Source organism: Marmota marmota, unplaced genomic scaffold (genome assembly GCF_001458135.2).
Source record: "Marmota marmota marmota unplaced genomic scaffold, marMar, whole genome shotgun sequence".
Taxonomy (NCBI): Eukaryota; Metazoa; Chordata; class Mammalia; order Rodentia; family Sciuridae; genus Marmota; species Marmota marmota.
Window position 1 is genome coordinate 1,772,805 of NW_025999928.1, and position 19,536 is coordinate 1,792,340.

Genomic DNA, 19,536 nt, shown 5'->3' on the forward strand with positions numbered 1-19,536 from the left:
AGGGAAGGACCACTCCATGCCAGTTTCCAACCTCTGTCTTCTTGGTTGGTTTCCACCAAGCCACATTTCTTGCTTATTGACTAGGTTCTTGGTTTCTCCAGAACATACTTCACAAACCAATGAATGACAGTGAAAACAGTGTGGACAGATCAGGTCTGGCCACCACCTTTCCTGAATTTTTTGAATGTGTGGATGAAAACATGTTACCAGAAGAGCCTTGGAATACTACTCAGCTTAAAGAAGAATGAAATTATGGCATTTGCCAGAAAATGGCACTGGAGAATATCATACTAAGTGAAAAAAAACCAATCCCAAAGAACCAAAGGCCAGATGTTTTCTCTGATATGCAGATGCTAATTCACAGTGTGTAGGGGGAGAATAGAGGTAATTTGGACTAGACAGAGGGGAGTGAAGGGAGGGAAGGGGGCATGATGATAGGAATGGTAGTAGAATAAATTGAACACTGTTACCCTACGTGCATGTATGATTGCATGACCAGTGTAACTCTACATCATGTACAACCAGATGAATAAGAAGTTATACTCCATCTATGTATGATATGTCAAAATACATTCTACTGTCAAGTATAACTAATTAGAACAAATTATATATATGAGGAGCCTGAGTACAGAGCCTTAGTCACTGCCATAGCCCACACCCTCATTTTAACACTTAAAAACAATTAGAGCTGGGTGCACACGCCTGTAATCCCAGCGGCTCAGGAGGATGAGGCAGGAGGATCACAAGTTCAAAGCCAGCCTCAGAAAAAGTGAAGTGCTAGGCAACTCAGTGAGACCCTGTCTGTACATAAAATACAAAACAGGGCTGGGGATGTGGCTCAGTGGTCAAGTGCCCCTGAGTTCAATCCATGGTACCCCCCAAACATAAAATAAAATTTAAAAAAATGAAATGAAATAAAATAAAAATTAATTAAAGCAGTTTTAGGTTCACAGCAAAACTGAGCAAAATGTAGAGTGCTCACATCTATTCCCTACCCACATATGCACAACCACCCCACTGTCAACATCTTGGTCCAGAGTAGGACATTTGTTACAGTCAGTGGACCTGAATTGACACATCTTTATCACCCAACATCCATTTTTGCACCAGGATGCCACACATTCTATGGATTTTGACAAATGTACAATGGTATGTATCCACCAGCATAGTACCCTACAGAATAGTTTCAATGTTCTTAAGTTTATCTTAAAATTTTCTCTACTACACATATTCATCTCTCCCCTAACCCCTATCAACCTTATTTTTACTATTTCTTTAGTATTGCTTTTTCTACAATGTGAAATAATTGGAATTTTATAATATTTAGCCTTTTAATGTAATTTTTTAATTTATAAATGACAGTAGAATGCATTACAATTCTTATTACATATATAGAGCTCAATTTTTCATATCTCTGGTTGAAATACACAGTATATTCACACCAATTCATGTCTTCATACATATACTTTGGATAGTAATGATCATCACATTCCACCATCATTAATTACCCCATACCCCCCTCCATTCCCTCCAACCCCTCTGCCCTATCTATAGAGTTTGTCTATTCCTACCATGCTCCTGCTCCCTATCCCACTATAAATCATCCTCCTTATGTCAAATAAAACATTCAGCATTTGATTTTTGGGGATTGGCTAACTTCACTTAGCATTATCTTCTCTAACTCCATGCATTTACCTGCAAATGCTATGATTTTATTCTCTTTTATTGCTGAGTAATATTCCATTGTGTATATATGCCACATTTTTTATCCATTCATCTATTGAAGAACATCTAAGTTGGTTCCACAGTTTAGCTTTTGTGAATTGTGCTGCTATACATATTGATGTGGCTGTGTCCCTGTAGTATGCTGTTTTTAAGTCCTTTGGGTATAGGCCAAGAAGAGGGACACCTGGGTCAAATGGTGGTTCCATTCCCAATTTTCCAAGAACTCTCCATACTACTTTCCATATTGGCTGCACCAATTTGCAGTCCCACCAGCAGTTTATGAGTGTACCTTTTCCCTCACATCTTTGCCAACATTTATTGTTGTTTGTATGCATAATAGCTACCATTAGACTGGAGTGAGATGAAATCTTAGAATGGTTTTAATTTGCATTAGCTTTTTTCACTTTGTAATATACATTTGAGTTTCCTACATGTCTTTTCGTGGCTTGATAGCTTATTTCTTTTTAGCACTGCATAGTATTTCATTGTTTAGATATACCATAATTTATTCACTCACCTACTAAATGGCATCTTGGTTACCTCCAGGTTTGGGAAGTTGTGAATTAAGATACTATGTGAAGGTTTTTTTCATGGACATAAATTTTTAACTCCCTTCAGGTAAATAAATACCAAGGAGTGTGAATCCTGAATTGTATGGTAAGAATTTGTAAGGAACTGCTAAACTTTCTCCTAACATGGCTATACCATTCTGTATTCCACCAGCAAAAAATGAAGAGTTCCAGTTGCCCACATCCCACCAGCATTTGCCATTGTCATTGTTTTGGATTGTTGTCATCCTAACAGGGGAATAATATTGCATATCCATCTCAGCTGGATCCCCAAACTTTCATCTCACCTTCAGTTATGGAACCAACAAACCTAATTTAAAACTTTATTCTTACATCAGATCGAAAACTTCCTCTTCCAGTACCACAGCCTGAGCATCTCCTTTCTCTTTTCTCTGATGCTAGTTCCTGATTGCTTAGAGGCTGAGAGGGAAGACCAAGGATAAAGGATAGATATTCTACTTCTTGTACTCCTCTGGTAGAGCTGTTTCTCGGTTTACATCTTTGGATCACTCTTGGACAGCCAGAGTACAGACAAGAAATCTCAAACATAGACTTTCATAATACTCACTTATTCCTGAGAAACTCACACAAACTTGCCCTTGCTGATGGTGGGTCAGCAGGCTCTCTGGCTCGCCCTAAGCCCTGCCACCTTTCTCTGTTCCCCTTGCATTTTTTTTTCAGCACAGGCATATTTATGGACTAAGAAGAAGCTCCAAAACAAAATGAGGTCCATGTCTCCCCTCCATAAGTTATCCCTGGTCTCTCTGAGAGATTCTTTTGAAGCCCCTTGCTTGGTTTCAGGTTAAGAGTAGGAGAAGCAGAAAGAGAAAGAAAAGGAATTAACTCTTCAGGAACATTTCTCCCAAAGACGAGTGGCCCCATTTCTCCTGCTCAGCCCTCCCCCCATCACTCCCAGTTCTTCTTCCCATGCACACTGAAAAAGGAGAAGAATCTAGGGTGGGGGACTATTGTAGGGCCAGTTCTTTTTTCGGGGGATGGGGGGCAGAAGTCTAATCCAACTGGCAGATGCTATGCTGGGCCCTGAGTGATAAAGAGCATTCTCTAGAATTTGAGATATACACAGCTCCTTTCCTCCTTTCCTAATTTCTAAATTAATGGGGACAGAAAAATCCCCTGAGCATTCTATTGGAGAGCCTCAGAGGTGAACAGAGAAGGGGGCTTCACATGTTTCCTCATCTGATTATTCAAACAGTTAATGACTATTCATGTCAAAAAGCTGGTTGCATCAAATTTGAGACATTCTGTCTACCATTTACCCTCACCTTTTCTTGACCTGCCCTGTGTGACTACCTCCAGACATTATTCTCCTGGTAAAACCACCTCATTACTCAGAAGATGGTTTTTAGGCCACACCTTTGCCTGTTTCCCTCCAGCTAAATTAACACTTACCCCCCATTGCCCAGCTCCCAGTTTTCCAGCAGAAGACATGGGCGATAAAAATGCAAAGCAAGCCTGGTTGTAATTCCTGAAGACCCCAAGAGGATAACTAGCAGAATGAGGCCAGTTCTGATTGGCTGGGTTTTCATTAGTGGAGATCATGAAACACCTGGCCCGTGAAGGCTCCGAGTTCATGTCGGGTGCAAGCTCTGATGTGTGGACGTGCAGAGCTTCCCAGGTGCTATTAGTGTCTCTCTGTGGGGTTTTACTTTATAAAGCTCACTTTTGGTTCCTCTTCTGCCAAACCTAATTTTTCCCTCCAGGGTTAACCACTTTTCCCACTTTAAAATAATGGTACAACTTTAGTGATTTAATTTAGAGAGGCTATGAAGTGACCATGAAAGAGTTCAGCAAATGGTTCAGAGCCTTTTACACATTCTTCAAGAAATAAACACTCCCTTCTTCTGAGAGGTTTGCCCACTACAAAACTGGCCAGCAGACTCTTGCTGTTTGACCTCTCAGGAATTACATTTTACTCAAAGTAACTCCCAAGGGCAAGAGGAGTGTCATTCGACAAGCTACTTCTATGAGCCAGGGCAGCTTGAACAGAGAGCAGAATCTGACCTTCTTGTCTTGACCATGAAGGTCTCAGATGTCCAGAAAGGAGTTTCTTTCTAGGGGCAGGCAGGGTTGTCTTCACATCATGTCCTCAGCATCAGGCCAGCCAGTCTAGGCTAGGACAGGGGAAACACAGGTGGGTGCCAGGAATCAGGGGGGTCAGAGCAAGCTCAAGGACAGGCCTGGAAGGGCCATCAGAAAGCCTGCTGGGACAAGGTCAGAAAACCGGACTCTCGGCATCAGCACAGTCCTATCTGTTGTGTTCTTGGTATTTATTTTTCTATGGTTTTACCCTAAATTTTAGCAAAGCCTTCCAGCTCATGTAGACCTGTGCTAAGGTGAACTGAGAAGAGCTATGCTTCTGCACAGGAGAGAGCATTAATGGGATGCAGTGCATTCCTGGGGGCCAGCATGGAGGGAGCAGTCATGATCAAAATGAGAGAAAAATTAATGGGAGGAGAAAGTGAGTGAAGGACCTATCATAAGAGTGAAGGACCTATTAGAAGTTAGTTGTCTTAGACCTCATGCATCGGTCTCCATCTGGGCCAGTCTGGGCATTTTATTTGGGTATCAATCTCCATCTGGGCCAGTCTGGGTATTTTATTTACTTTGTATAAGCGAAACAGTTTCCTTTCCTTCTTTAAAACCTTTTCCTTTCTTCTCTGCTCTCCTTCTTTCTTTCCCATTCTGTCTCTCTGCCTTTATTTTTTCTTTCTCCCTTCCTCCCTCCTTTCTTTTCCCTCTGATAATTAACTAACTTGTATTACAGAAGCCCATTTGTTTGCCAATTTTATTAGGGTCCCCTTTGAAAGCAGGATCCTAATCGGTTCATGAGAAATTGTTTTTGAACTTTATTACTTGCATTAGTTCGTTTGTGTCCTAACTCATTCAACACATATTTATTGAGGGCCTACCATATGCCAGGTCCTGTCCCAGGCATGGAGATTCAATAGAAACAAAGTCCCTTCTCTTTAAACTTTTAGAGAATACAGACTAGAAAGTCAGGAATGTTGTGTGATAAATACCGTGGGCCAATTACAAGAACATTCTGGTATTTATCACACAACATACCTGAGTCCCTTGTCTGTATTCTGTATTCTTCCTCTCTCTATAAAACTCTCTTTTGTAAGATTGTTTTGTGGGTTGACATGCCTCAATTTATGAATCCCAGGAGCACCCATTCCCTGGCTTCAGTCCAACAGCAGATCTTCCTACTCTTCTTCCTCCACCAATGGCAGAGCAAGATCTGGTGATAGAGAGGAGGGCAGGCCGGATGATTGGAGCTGAATCTCTGATAACCTCCAGGAGGAGGGTAGTGTGGCCAAAAGGGAGGGAAAGCTGAAGGTTATAGCAATGGGGAACTTTCTAGAGATGATATTCCCTAAATAGACTGTTGTGTATTGGAAGCTAAAAAATCTGTTCATCCATTCATTTCAACCACTTCTTAACTACCTACTACTATGTGCTTAGCACTATTCTGTGTACTACAGATATCGTGAGAACAAGATCACCAAAATCATGGAGCTTACTCCAGTCGAGACAGACAGAAGATACAAATAAACAAATATAAAGAATAATTTTTGCTAGTTCTAAGTGCAATAAAGAAGGAAGAGAAATAAAATTAATGTGGCCAGAGCTTGGTGAGTAAGGAGAGTGGTAGGTGGTTAAGAGACAGGTGAGCCTCACCAGTGTCAAGATGTCAGGTAGGACCTTAGGAATCTTGCTGAGATGTTTAGATTGTATTCAAGTACAGTGGAAGTCAGGGAAGAATTGTAAACAGGCGAGTGACAAGATCCAATTACATTTTTAAAAGAATAGTCCAGTTGCTCTAGAGGGCAATGGATTACAGGAAGCAAAGGTGAAAGCTGGCATACCCCAGAATGAGTGAAGGAATGTGTCAGCTGGTACCAGGTGGACTACATGGAAATGAGGGGGAGCTATTGCCTTCAGGGGGAGCTTTGCAGGTGGGACTGAAAAAGCCTGATGATGGCTTAGAAATTGGCATAAGGAAAAAAGAAGGTATTAATAAAGACTCTAGGAGTTTCAGCTCAAGCAAAACCTGCAGTGATGTTCCTACTATTTAAGGGGAATGGGAAGAGAGGGCAAAATAGGGATTCAAAAGGAGTATGAAATATTGATGACATTTAATCTTTAGGTAAGCAGAGGTCAGAACCCCATTGGAAAAGAAGGAAGGTGGTTCCAAAAGTCGATTGTTCTTAAATTGGGAGTTATCTTCCTTTCCCTTGAGTTTTCACTTCATTTGCAGTAGATTGCTGGTTCTGTCTAAACCTTGCCATTCTCTGGAGTGTTCTAGTCTCCAAAGACAAATTCAGGGATGAAGAGAATTATTTCCCTGAGTCTGTGTTCAGACAGTAGATACTAATGCTAAAAGACCTTTATATGTTTCCTGAAAGCTATTTGTGTAAATGAATTCAAGTAATAAATACACTTTCCCAAATGCCAGAGATCTGTACCTAAAGAGAAGTTTTGGTAAAAAACAAAGTGTGATTGCAGAGCATGGAGACCTTGGAAGGGAATATGCAGAAAATTGATGATGGGGCCGACTGTGGGAGTAAGGAACAGGAAGAAAGATGACCAAGGAAGAATCCTGACTTTTCATCATCAAGGACTTTAGGGTGATGCACTGTTTTCTTTTCTTTGCTTGAATACTGCAAGGGCAGATTATTTTCCTCAAAGGCAGCTCAAATTGTTTTAGGAGTCAAAGGGCGACCTCAGCAGTAATATGATCACATAACTGACAGAGTATTGGGAAAATAATCAGGAAAAACAAGATAATGTGGAGAGAGTCTTCTACCCATGTACCGATTAAGAGACCATCAGCAGTTGGGGCTGGGGATGTGGCTCAAACGGTAGCACGCTCGCCTGGCATGTGTGCGGCCCGGGTTCGATCCTCAGCACCACATACAAACAAAGATGTTATGTCCACCGATAACTAAAAATAAATAAATATTAAAAATTAAAAAAAAAAGAGACCATCAGCATAAATTCTGAAGCTCAAGTCCCAAGAGGGATATGACTAGGCATCCTAGAGATTCAGAGCTCTGAGACAGGAATGCATCTGTGCTACTGAAGGATCTGGTAGTAGTAGGGTCTGTCTACCCTCTGAGGCCCCTTCCTCTTTTCCAGTTGGGGAAGGAGGACCCAGAGTCAAACCTACTTTGCTTCCAAGAGCCCATAACTTCCTAAAAAAGAAAGCGTTGGTTACTCAAGCAGTGTGATGTCCTTGTCAAATTCTCTGCATAAGATCAGAGGACAGGGCCCAGGAAAACTTGTGGTAGTGGCTTTGGATGGCTTGTATAGCTGGTCATGCCATCAGTTGGACTCAGAGAAGTCCAAATAAAATACAAAAATCAGACAGGCAAGGTTGATGGATTTGAAATATCTGCCTTCCTTTTGCCATCTTGGATCCTGATTGTGACCATGGTCTCGGGTTTCTGTATCATAGTATCCCCACTTGTAATGGTAATGATTGCTAGGTCATCAACTATATATTTGTCGGAAAACCCATAATATTGAGTATCTTGCCTTAAAATCCATCTAGATAGGGCAAATTATTTAGGTATACAGCTTGAGAATCCCTAATGAACAGTCTAAAATCTGAAATGTCCTAAATTTCATAACTTTTTGAGCACTAATAAAACACCATAAGTGAAAAATTCCATATCATGAAATTTTGTTTCATGAACAAAATTATTAAAGATATTGCCTAAAATATTGCATATAAATTTTATAAATTGATATTAATTTTAATTATAACTAATATTTTATACATGTAAGTATATATATATATTTTATATATAGTATATATATATATTTTATATATAGTATATATATATATTTTATATATGTAAGTTTATATATGTAAGTTTGTGTGTTCATGAAACATAATACATTTTGAATCCTGATGTTGGGTTTTGGCTCTTATCCCAAACCTAATATCTGAGCATTTCCTTTTGCTTAGACCTAGCCATAGTGCTATTCTCTAGAACATGGTGTGCCTCTTTAGAACTTAGGCTGTGGGGAAGTGTGAAGGCTTAAGCTTGTATTTCGTTTGAGATTCAGTGGAGAGACTCTAAGTAATTTATTTATGTTCACCTAGTTAGTAAGTGGCTGAGCTAGAACAGGAAGCAAGTCTGCCAACTTCAAAGCCCATTCTCTTCTGCTACCCATGCTTCTGAAATGGGAATCTGAGTAGCATTTGAATACAGATGGTGAGCCCAGACCAGAGACTCACAAAACTACAAAATAAACACAGGCAATGATTCTAAAGCATCATTCATAGCAAATGACTTAGGGACAAATATTACTTTTCATAATGCTGTATAAAGTCTAGTGCAACAAGTATATCAGATGTAAAAGATGAAATATAAGATTTTTAAAAAATGCCACACTTGCCATTAGACCTGAGCTACCCTCAGATATGATCCAAATTATCCCCTCACTCCCTCAACCTTTCACATCTTTCTTGGGTATTAGGGCACACTCACAGAAAGGTATGAGAAACACAGGGCTACCCCACACTGGTTTTCTGTAACACTGAGCTTCCTCAATTCACCACTGTGAACAAAAAAGCTGCTGGTTAGAAATTGAACTCTAATTTCAAAATTGGAAAATGGCCATTTCTTGTAAAATGTGCACTTTTCATTTATATATTTTTTCTGTAAGTATATCTAAAGAAGTACAAGAAAAATGAATTTTAAAGGTAGATTACATCTTTAGCGCAAATCAGGGCACACAAAGTAGGTGCTCAGTAATTGAATTACCTGTGTTATATTACTTCTTAACTCTCAGCTCATCATAAAAACTCATGATGCCCTTTATAGCCAAGGTCACAATTTCTATGCATTACATGTATCACAGGAATAGCAGAAAATAACCGTAGTGATGCCAGGCTGGCATTTAGAGCTCTCTAGAGAAAGCAACTTTCCTGTTATTGTTATCCTCATAAGGATGCAGACAACACTTCCTGTGTCTGAATGAACTTCCCCAGCTGGGAGGAGGGAGGACCTTATTCATTTTTAACTGGATCTGATATATTAAGTCCTCATTTAAGGTTAATGGAGGGACATAGTTTCTGGCAGGGTCTTCAGAGTTATTTAACAAGCTGAGGTTAATGTTGGGACTCTCCACTTGCTGGACATGGTGCACCCAGAGCAGCAATAATCATGATAATCACAGCTGTTTCTAAAACAGAAGATATTTTTTCCTTTTTTTTCTATTCTATGGATTAATCATAGCTTTCTTCCCTTTCTAAAAACTATCTGGAATACAATCCTGTTGGAATCATTTCCATAGGAACAATTTCGCATTGAAATTCGAGTACTAAACCAATGTTACAATCACCTTAGCACAGACAATGACATAAATATACATTGCCTATGCTTTCTGACTCCATTGCTCAGCATTCTGTCAGTTGCTGTGGCTTCTCACCAAGACGGGTGCAATGCTTTGGTCCTGAATACTGAAACTCAAATGGTCTCTTGCCTCGAAAACCATAATGCTTAGGATGATATAAAAAGGTCAATAACATTGAACACAAAAATGGCAGCTTAAAAAATGTGTATTGTAGGAATGTACATTTTCTCATTGTTGTGTTATATATAAGTTCAATAATCACAGTCCAGGCAACATGGTATATTGTTACCTTTTAAAGACTTAATCCTTCTACACATTCACTCAGTAAACTCCTCCATTTAGGTTGATAAGAGTTACTGGGGAGACAAAGCAATCAGAAAAGGAAGAGCATGTTGTTTATTCTTACAAGGAATGATTCAAATGTGATTCTTTGATATCCACTTGAGTGCAGTTGCATGCCTTACTGAGAGAAGACATATTTGCTTCTGATTAAAGTCAAATATAAAATAGGACGAATTGCAATCACTTTTAAGAAAAAGGGTCTTGGACTCTTTAGATTGCATTTAGTGCACAATCCTAGAGTGCACAGGTGTGTTGGTCATCTTTGTATAGTTAGGGAAAATGCCTGAGGAAAAACAACTTGGAGGAGAAAAAATTATTTTGGCTCATGGTGTTAGAGCTTTCAGTCCATGGTCAGTTGGCTTCATTGCTTTGGGCCTGATGTGCAGCAGAGCCTCAAGGTGGAATAGCACGACAAAGGAAAGCTGCTTAGCTCATGGCTGCCAGGAAGCAGAGAAAGAGGTGGAAAAATAAGAAGAGAGAAAGAAAGAAAGGGTCTGGAGGCAAGTAATACCTTTCCTGTGCATGTCCCTAGTGACCTACTTCTTCCAACTCAGCCCTACCTCCCACAGTTGCCACCACTTCCTGATAATGCCATAAAATTATTAATCCATTAATTCAAGACCCCACCTTTGAAACCTGCTACGTTGGAGACCAAACCTTCAACACATAGCCTTTGGACAACATTCCAGATCTAAACTGTAACATTCAGCCTTTCCTAAATCATGGAACAGTAGGACCCAGGGCGATGGTAACCTGAGGGGAGTCCAAAAGCCATTCTACCTTTGTCTCCACCTCACTAGAGAGTTCCAGGGTTTCTTTGCTTTCCCTCAGCTATCCCCAGGGAAAATGAGGGAGGGAGGAGGACAGGCTCACACTGGAGCTGAACTGAATCTGAGAACTGTTATGGAACAACAGCAGGTTTAAACCATTTGCTCAACTTTACAGTTAGTTAGTAATATAGAAACCATTAAAAGTTAACCAAGAAGGGTTGGACCTTCACTTGGGGCCTTGGAAATCTGAAGTAGTGATCACAGATTTGTATTCTGGCTAAAAACGATCTAATTTCTAGTGTTCAGAACAGTTCTGCCTGCCATAGACCACATAGGAATCAGAAGGGAGCATTGTCAAGGAGAGTATATGATGCATTATTTGTATCCCCTCAAAATTCATATGTTGAAGCCTGTATTATTCAGCTTCCCATCACTAAAAATAACTGAAACTTATAAGGAGAAAATATCTATTTTAGCTCATAGTTTTGGAGGTCCCATTGGCAGCAATAGGAACAAACAGAAGGAAGAAGGCACTAGGGTCCCTTAAGGGCATATCCCCAATGAACTAAAGATCTCCCATTAGACAGAACATTCTAAAGGTCCCACTACCTCTTTATCATGCCACCCAAGGGAAGAAGCTTTTACCATATGGACCTTAGGGGAACATTCCAGACCCAAAGCCTTAACCCCCAATGTGAGTGTTTTTTGGATACTGGACTTCTAAAGAAGTATATGTTTTAAAAAGTTCATAAGAGTGGGGCCTGTTCCAGAGGATTAGTGTCCTTCTCAGGAAAGACTACAGAGAGCTCACTCTCTGTCTTGCTCCCTCTTCAAGCAGAAAGAGAGCTCTAAACAGAAACTGAATTGGGCAGAACCTCCATCTTGGTCGTCTAGCCTCCAGAACTGTGAGAAAATTAATTTATGTTACTTAAGCTACCCAATCTGTGGTACTTTGTTATGGTGGCCCAAGAAGGCGGAGGCAGAGACCCTTTTCCCATCTCTGCATCTGACTCCAAGTCAGACTTGAGGTAAAATGTAAAGAGTACCAGGCATTTGAGAGCAAATTCTACCACTTTCTGGCTGTGTGGACTTAGATGGTCACTTTACCAGAGATTCCTTATCTCTTAAATTGTGATAAAAGCAGAATAATGGATAACCAAAAATGTAGAATAACAGCAACTAATATTTATTGCACATTTTCTATGTGCCAGGAGTTGTTCTTCTAAAAACTTTATTTGTTTAAGTCAGATTCATTAAAACATAATATAGTAGGATATAACTTTTTACTATACAGTTCTACAAGTTCTGGCAAACAGTCATTTAACTGCCATCACAATCAAGATACAGAACCCTATTAAAGAAACCCTCCCTCTATGCCCAGTCCTGGGCAACCATAACTTTTCTAGACCTATTGTTTTGCCTTTTCTGTAATATCATATGAATAAAATTATATAGACTTTTGATTTGGCTTCTATTTGGAGCTTTTCGAATATCAATTTATTTAATCTTTGTAACAATATTTTGGGTGAGTCTGATTACAGTAGAATGAATTTATATGGAAGTACTATGAAAAAGTAAAATTGGTCATACAAACCTGAGGTATTATTATCATTTATACTACCTGTATTATTATTATTTTATGGTAAAATACAGACAAAATCAATCCTCAGTGAAAATGATGCATTGAATTTGCCCTTTGTGTTCACCTAGAATCCAAGTATTGGGACATACTGATGACAGATCTATGACCTTTTCCTTTAACATAGATGACAGTTTGCCTTGTTCTGGCAGAATAGAGATTTAATTATGAAAGAAAGCATTTGAAGAATATTGTTAGCCATAAGGTCCAGTATGTCCTCTCACTGACTAATCCAAAAATACTTGGCCTTCTAGTTACTAAGTCATTACTCTTATGCCTCTGACCAGATTGTTACTGTAAATAGGAAAAGACAAGGAAAGATGTTCTACGCTGTCAATATCAGAAATTTTAGGAATAACAATAATCAATTCCTAATCTATAATCAATTCCTGATCTATGAGAGAGGGTGACCAAGTAGACACCAGCATTCTTTCTCACTCACCCCAGGATGTGTTTACTCAGAGGCAAGGCAGAGAGGACTGAGTTTTTTTCCCAGGAAGTGTCCCCTGGTTCAGTAGCCACCACCCTGGAATCACCTGCTCAATTCATAATATAATTCTCATCTTTCTGGACATGGTGACAGAGTACCCACAGACTGACACAGTGGTTCTAGGTTCTTCTCCAAGGGGAGGATTTTGCAGACATTGTTTCTCTCTCTCCTGTTTTTAATCTTCTATTACAAATGCAACACATGATAAATAAGTCAATAAGGTCCAGCTATCCCTTAAAGTTTACAGAGTTCATGAATTTTTAAGGAACAGATCAGGAGAAACTGCTGAAATGGAGTAGTCAGGCATGGGTGTGATGAGGAGCTCTAGGAGCCCTTTCAATATTTAATGCAGCCAAAAGCTTCTGACAACTAACCATCTCTTAATGGGGCTTGCCCTTTGGCCTGCATGTTGCCAAGGGAGTAAAATGTTTGGCTTCCAAACAAGTTATCACTCACTGATTGAGTAAATACCACAAGCTAAAAGCCGCCTTCCAGGCATTATTGGTCTTTGCTAGTGAGTTTAGTTACTTGTTTTTAAATCAACAGTGGTTTCAGAGCCAGTGGGGCATTTGCTTTGGGTGTGTAGAGAGGCTCCTATCTATGGATGTGCCTCTTGTAAACACAGAAAGGAGGCTATGGGGAGAGAATGAATGTTGGAGGAATAAGCATGATCAAGAGGGAAATAAAGAGACAAACTGGGCAAGACAAAATGCAGCATTTGAACTGGGAATGTACAAGTGAGGTTTGAGAGGAGATTAGAAGAAAGAGGGAAGTAGGAATGGGCTGGGAGGGGTAATACAGATGCACATAAAAAGAGGCAGTGAGGAGAGAACCAAGGGATGATTGGGTGCATTTTATGAGAAGCCCAACAGAAGAGGAAGAGCTGAGCTCTTCACCTCCTCTTTTGTCTCCCAGTTTCCCTGGAAAATGAACTGTGCATTCCTCATTAACTTGTCCTAGACACATTTTATATTTAAATAAATAAATAACAACAAACAATGAGAAAGAACCTAGATTCTCAGCATGTATATTGGGGAGACAAAGATCCTTCTTCACTTCTGTTGGTCACCAAGTCATATTTACACCTGCTCAGCAAGTTTCTAAATCCTAGTTTTCTGATGTAGAAAAATAAATTGCATGTTAAGCCACTGGGAATTTTTCACAATTTATGACCTAATGACCAAAGAGTGAGTACTTTGAATTGCTTGGGTAAGAAATAAATTTTATAGTTACACTGATTAGATGTGTCCACTTTGATTTTAAAATAATGAAGTCATTGATTTCTAATTCCAGGCAGTTTTGCTAAGGGTCTTTTCATATTTTTTCCAGGATTTATTATCTTGAAATAGTTTTCAAACAGGTAGATATAAAGTATAGAAGCGCCCAGGTATTTTAACTAGAACATAGTTGTTATTTTTGTTTTTAATCAGATCATCCTATACATATCATTCCCAAAATTATGAGGTGTCATAGAAATAAACATTAAGGACTAAAAGAACAGTTCTTGATGTTTTAAAACAGAATTCATTTTTCTTCTCAGCTTGATTTATTTTAGGTCCTGTGGAATTTCTTTTTGCACTTGGACCTCAGACATTGTTCTCATTAGCATTGCTGGTTTACCCAAGTTGCAGTGATTAGCAGCCCTAATGGTCAATAATGATGGAGTCCTTCTCAGCCCTCAATGGCTTAACATTCATTTTTAGTTTCTCCCCTTTTTCTCTAGCCTCAGAAGAAATGGGATATGAGTCACCATCTTGGTATACTCCTACATTTATGCATTATGAAGTGTTCCCAGACTTTGTTCCCAGATTGACTAGTCCTAGATCTATACCATGGACAGTCCCTCTGTCTACTATACAGATGGCAAATCAAGGAATAGGCTTTCTTGTGCAATTTAGAAAGCCCCTGCACCTCATGTGAATCTCAGTAGTTTTGGTTGCATTTTACAAGGTTATGCATTTAATTAAATGGCAAGACTGTTTCCATCCATTTACAATTTGGTTTGATCGAGAGGTTAGAGAAGTGATTGGAGAATGGATAGAGAGGTAGTAGAGGCTGATCTCTTTGAAAGAACATTTTGAGAACTCCTTCCCAAATGGCAACACTTGCAAGAGACCCACTTGAAGATGTGGTTTGCTTACCAACTGACCACCTCCTCCCCTACCAGACATAACTAATTAGTGTCCAATGCTCTTGAGGCAGGTGAACCCTTAGCAGAAGGGAGTGTTCGCTCTATTCTCAGGGTGACACAAAGACACTAGAATGGTCACTGAGCTGTTGCAGGGGATTTTTCTTGAAATGGTGGAATTTAGCCCAGCACAGTGGTACAGGCCTATAATCCCAGCATCTCTAGAGGAGGCTGGATAGAGAGTTCAGAGCCAGCCTCAGCAACTTAGCAAGGCCCAAGCAACTCAGTGAGACCCTGTCTCTAATAAAATACAAAAAGGTGGGGGGGGGGGCTAGAGATGTGGCTCAGTGGTTAAGTATCCCTGGGATCAATTCCTGGTACATACATACATACATACATAAATGGTGGAATTTGAGCTTACCTTTCAGAGTTCTCTGAGGAGTAAGGGGAAAGGGCAGGAAATCAAACTTTCCAAGCAGCACAAGCAAGTTCCGCCTGGGTGAGGATCCACCATGAGGCTTGCTGGCTGACCACAGAACATGTGTTGGAGAATAGAGAAGGTAGAAAGGCAGAGTGTCCCATCAGAATGAATAGTGTTCAGTGGGCTTGAGGTAAACTACTTAAATTCTCTGAATGTTAGGTGCATTATTAGTAATATCTAGGCAAGACAACATCTACTCCAAAGGGTAGCTGTTAGATGCAAGGTGGTGAGGTAATTGAATGGAAATTCTTTGCAAGAGGTGAGGTACTGTGTGTTGATGGATAATTGTGGACACCAAGTGGTAGTGGATGATTACAGAACTGTAGTGTTTTGTGCTAGAAGTAATCCTTCACATATGAACAATAAGAATATAAGTGAGACCTAACGAAACTTTTTCCTAAAGCTGGGTAAGAGCACAGCAGGAACTAGAAATCTAGTCTCTTAGATTGAAGAAAATTAAAATGGCAAGTCTACATCAATTCTCCAGCCAACTGGATTTACCATCTTGCATCAGTTTAATCTGGCTAGTTCAGTGACTAACATGCAGCCCACTTCAACTGACCACAGAAGAGCTTGAGAGGCACCGTCACATCTTGAACAGCCAAGGGCAGAAATTCTGACTCCTAGTGTCATACTTGAGATCACATTCCATCTCACAAATATTTAAGAAAGGATGCAAGGGCAAGTTGCCAAGTAGTACAACACAAAACACATGTCTCATTGTGTGTTTTGCAGCACAGGGTATGGTTTTGTGTGGCTCAAGCTGTCAAGTGTCTGCAGCAAGAATGTGATTGTTATTTATAACAATGGTGACTTTTTTGGGGGGATAAAGGAGATCCTACTCTTGTGACATGCTCCAAAATACTAAGGAAAGAACTGCAAAGAAAATGTTCAAAAATGTTCCAAACGGGTTGAGAAAACTTGTGAACCCTGCCTGAACTTTTATTAGATTGTCCCACCACTCACCCGTTTGACATCAGAACAAGGAAAGCATTATTTATAACAGCATGTGTGAAATCCCAGAAGAGATGCTTGAAAGAATTAAAGTGAAAAATCTGTCCCAAAGAGACTACAAGCAGAAAATAAATGATCAGATGGGAAAACATGTAAATCAAAATGTGAGTCTTTTTTTTTCTTTTTTCTATCCTTTAGAGGAAACAAACGTTTTTCTTTGGCTATTAGTGATACAGGGCAAATCACCTGGTACACAGGGGGCTACAATCCACGAAGCCACGTGGTCACTGCCAAGTGAGAAGTACAAGAGAGTCACATGTGTTGATTCTTCCCCATATTGTCTGCAGAATGGCTGCTGCCATTGAAGAAATAAGAAAGTAAAGGTTCTGGAGAAGGAACCAACACCTTGAAAGCATTTGGTGCATAAGATTTATAAAGCACTTTCACAAAGGTCTGCTTGAATGTATACCTCATGATAACATGATGAAGTATATATTGTTACCCACGGTTTATAGTTGGAGAAATGAGATCACAGAGAGAAACTCCAGGTTCTAATAGCACAACCAGCTGTTTCCTGCTTGGGTAACTTCAATGAGCTGCCAAGCCTCTCTCATGCCACTCTCCTGGAGTCGTGAAATTAGATGGATCAGTGGATAGATGTTTTTTAAACTATGTAGAGCTCACTCTCCAGGTATGATTTCAGAGAGTGGCAAGAAGACTGGACATGCAAGTGTGCCACAGCACGCAGCTTTTCCTGACATGTAGACCATGGTGTATCCAGCTCTGTGGAGTGGCGAAGCTCATCCCTATTGGCCACAGAGCAGTCGTCTCCTTGCTGCTGTTGTATGGTGGCCCAGGACCTGGTGGGATCATTCTACCCTGTACCATGAGTTCTTCTGAGCATCTGGAAATGTGGCATCTTCCACATACATGCACAGCTTCCCTTTGCCAAAGTCCTGGGCACTCAGAGTTAACAGCCATGAACAGAAAGGATATTCACTGCCCACATCGTTTGTGGTTGGTCAGTGCCTGTGTCATGCTGGTCACAGTTTGAATACTGGCCCTATGGGGAATTGTTGTCACTACCTGCAGATATGCCAGGTGGGTCCACAGAAAAAGCATGTGCCCACTGAACGTTGAATCCCACTGCTGTTAGGGGAAGAAGGAACAAAGCAAACACACTGATAAGAAGGCAACTTGGCCTTTGTGAGCTTTAGGTTTATTAAGAGCTGAACAGAAAAATATGGGCCACCTTAACCCTAGACAGTAGGTTATGTCTCTCCTTATCATTTGGACCCATTGTATGGAGAATGGGGTGGGAACTCCTCCTTTCACACTGTCATGCTTTCTTGGATACTAAGAGCATCATTTGAAATTACTAAGCTTATTGGATGTCTTTGACACTTCAGCTCCTTGAGCAGGGGTACAAGCGCATTTTTTAAGCACTGTTTATTTTCTTCTTATAATGGGTCATGAATGGATATTGAGAATTAGAAATGGGCAGAAACTCGATGTGTCATTAGTCTAAAAACTTGGGGGCTGAGAGTTGTCACTGAGGCCTGATTCCTGCTGTAGCATAACTCCCCCCACCTGCCATCAATTATCAGCTGTCCTGAAGCTGGCGATACTGGGAAGTGGGTGCAGGGTGAGAAAGAAGACATACAGGCCACAGGCTATTGTGCAGGAATCAGTTCAGGGTTTTAAAATCAGACAACCCTAATGTGCTACAAGCCTGAAAATGAAATTCTTTACTTTTTTCCATGAAGTGGGAAATCCAAAAGTCTCCCTGTCAACAAGCAACCTGCACCTCAGTCACCTTGTGTAAAATGGGAAACATCTTGGCCACTAGTAGACTGTGATGAGGATGTTTTAGTCAACACTGTGCACAACGTTATACCTCTAGTGGAAGAGAGCCTCGTTCTTGTCCAGGAAGAACAGACACTGATAGGTCATTTGGAAGGCAGGAACTTTTATTTTTTGTCCTGATCAAAGTTATCTTGTTTGTTTTTCCTTTCTTTCTTTCTTTTTTTCAGGATGGGGTTTGAATGAGGGCCTTCTGCATGCTAGGCAAATGCTCTACCACTTAGCTAATATCCTCAGCCTTCAAAGTTATCTTGCTAGTTAGAAGATTGAGCTATCCCCTTACAGAAAGTGCATGTGTTTTTTTTCTTGCAGGCTGAATATCCACCTAATCATCATCTCTGCTCCTGTCTGGTTTTGAGAAAAAGATAATTGCAAATAATTTGAAAAAAAAATGTTTTGACCATTCTTCACCTTTTGCTCTGTTGCTTGAGGAAATTGTATATCTCTTATCTGTTTATAACAATTAAAGTTAATAAGAACAAGTAAGGAAAGAAAAACGTCTCCTCACAACTCCTCTCCACATGTGGTTCCAGGGTGACTGATGGTCTTTGTTGGTCCCTTTCCTGCCAGGTCGGTGGCCACACGATGCTGCCCATTCGCTGGATGCCTCCAGAGAGCATCATGTACAGGAAATTCACCACAGAAAGTGATGTCTGGAGCCTGGGCGTCGTGTTGTGGGAGATCTTCACCTACGGCAAACAACCCTGGTACCAGCTGTCAAACAACGAGGTGTGTAGTGACTCACCAGAGCCCCCCTCCCCAGGCTAAATTCCCCTGGATGGATGGAGGCCTTCTCTTGGGCTGAAATCAGGGCATGGGCTTCCATGGCTGGTTAGGAGTGGCAGAACTTCCCAAATAGCCTGCTGTGTACCTAAATGCCATGATGGCACTAAAGAATCACTTTGTGCTGCTCATGTAATAAATAAATAGCAGATGTAGCATTCCAGTGAGACTTTGGGTCTTTTGTTTATAATTTATAATTTGCTCCAATGAAGTTGCAAATTTATTTCCTTTCTTCACATTTCACGAGAACATTAACTATTAGTGAAAAACTCAACCATTTCATTTTCCTATTTGATTTCTTTTGCAAATATCGTCATCCCTTGGTATCCATGGGGAATTGGTTCCAGGACCTCCCATGAATACCCAAATTTAGAATTCTCAAATCCCTTATGTAGAATAT

The 19,536-nt window shown here is 40.3% G+C and overlaps 1 protein-coding gene across 4 annotated transcripts in view; it reads left to right on the forward strand.

Annotated features, from left to right (window-relative positions):
• Nucleotides 1–19,536, forward strand: part of Ntrk2 (neurotrophic receptor tyrosine kinase 2) — a 369,930-nt gene that overhangs the window by 343,744 nt on the left and 6,650 nt on the right. For all 4 annotated transcript variants that reach the window (XM_048800437.1, XM_015506092.2, XM_048800436.1 and 1 more), the window contains one exon: nt 18,924–19,082. In XM_048800437.1, the coding sequence (XP_048656394.1) occupies nt 18,924–19,082 (159 nt within the window). The remainder of the gene's footprint in view (nt 1–18,923; nt 19,083–19,536) is intronic.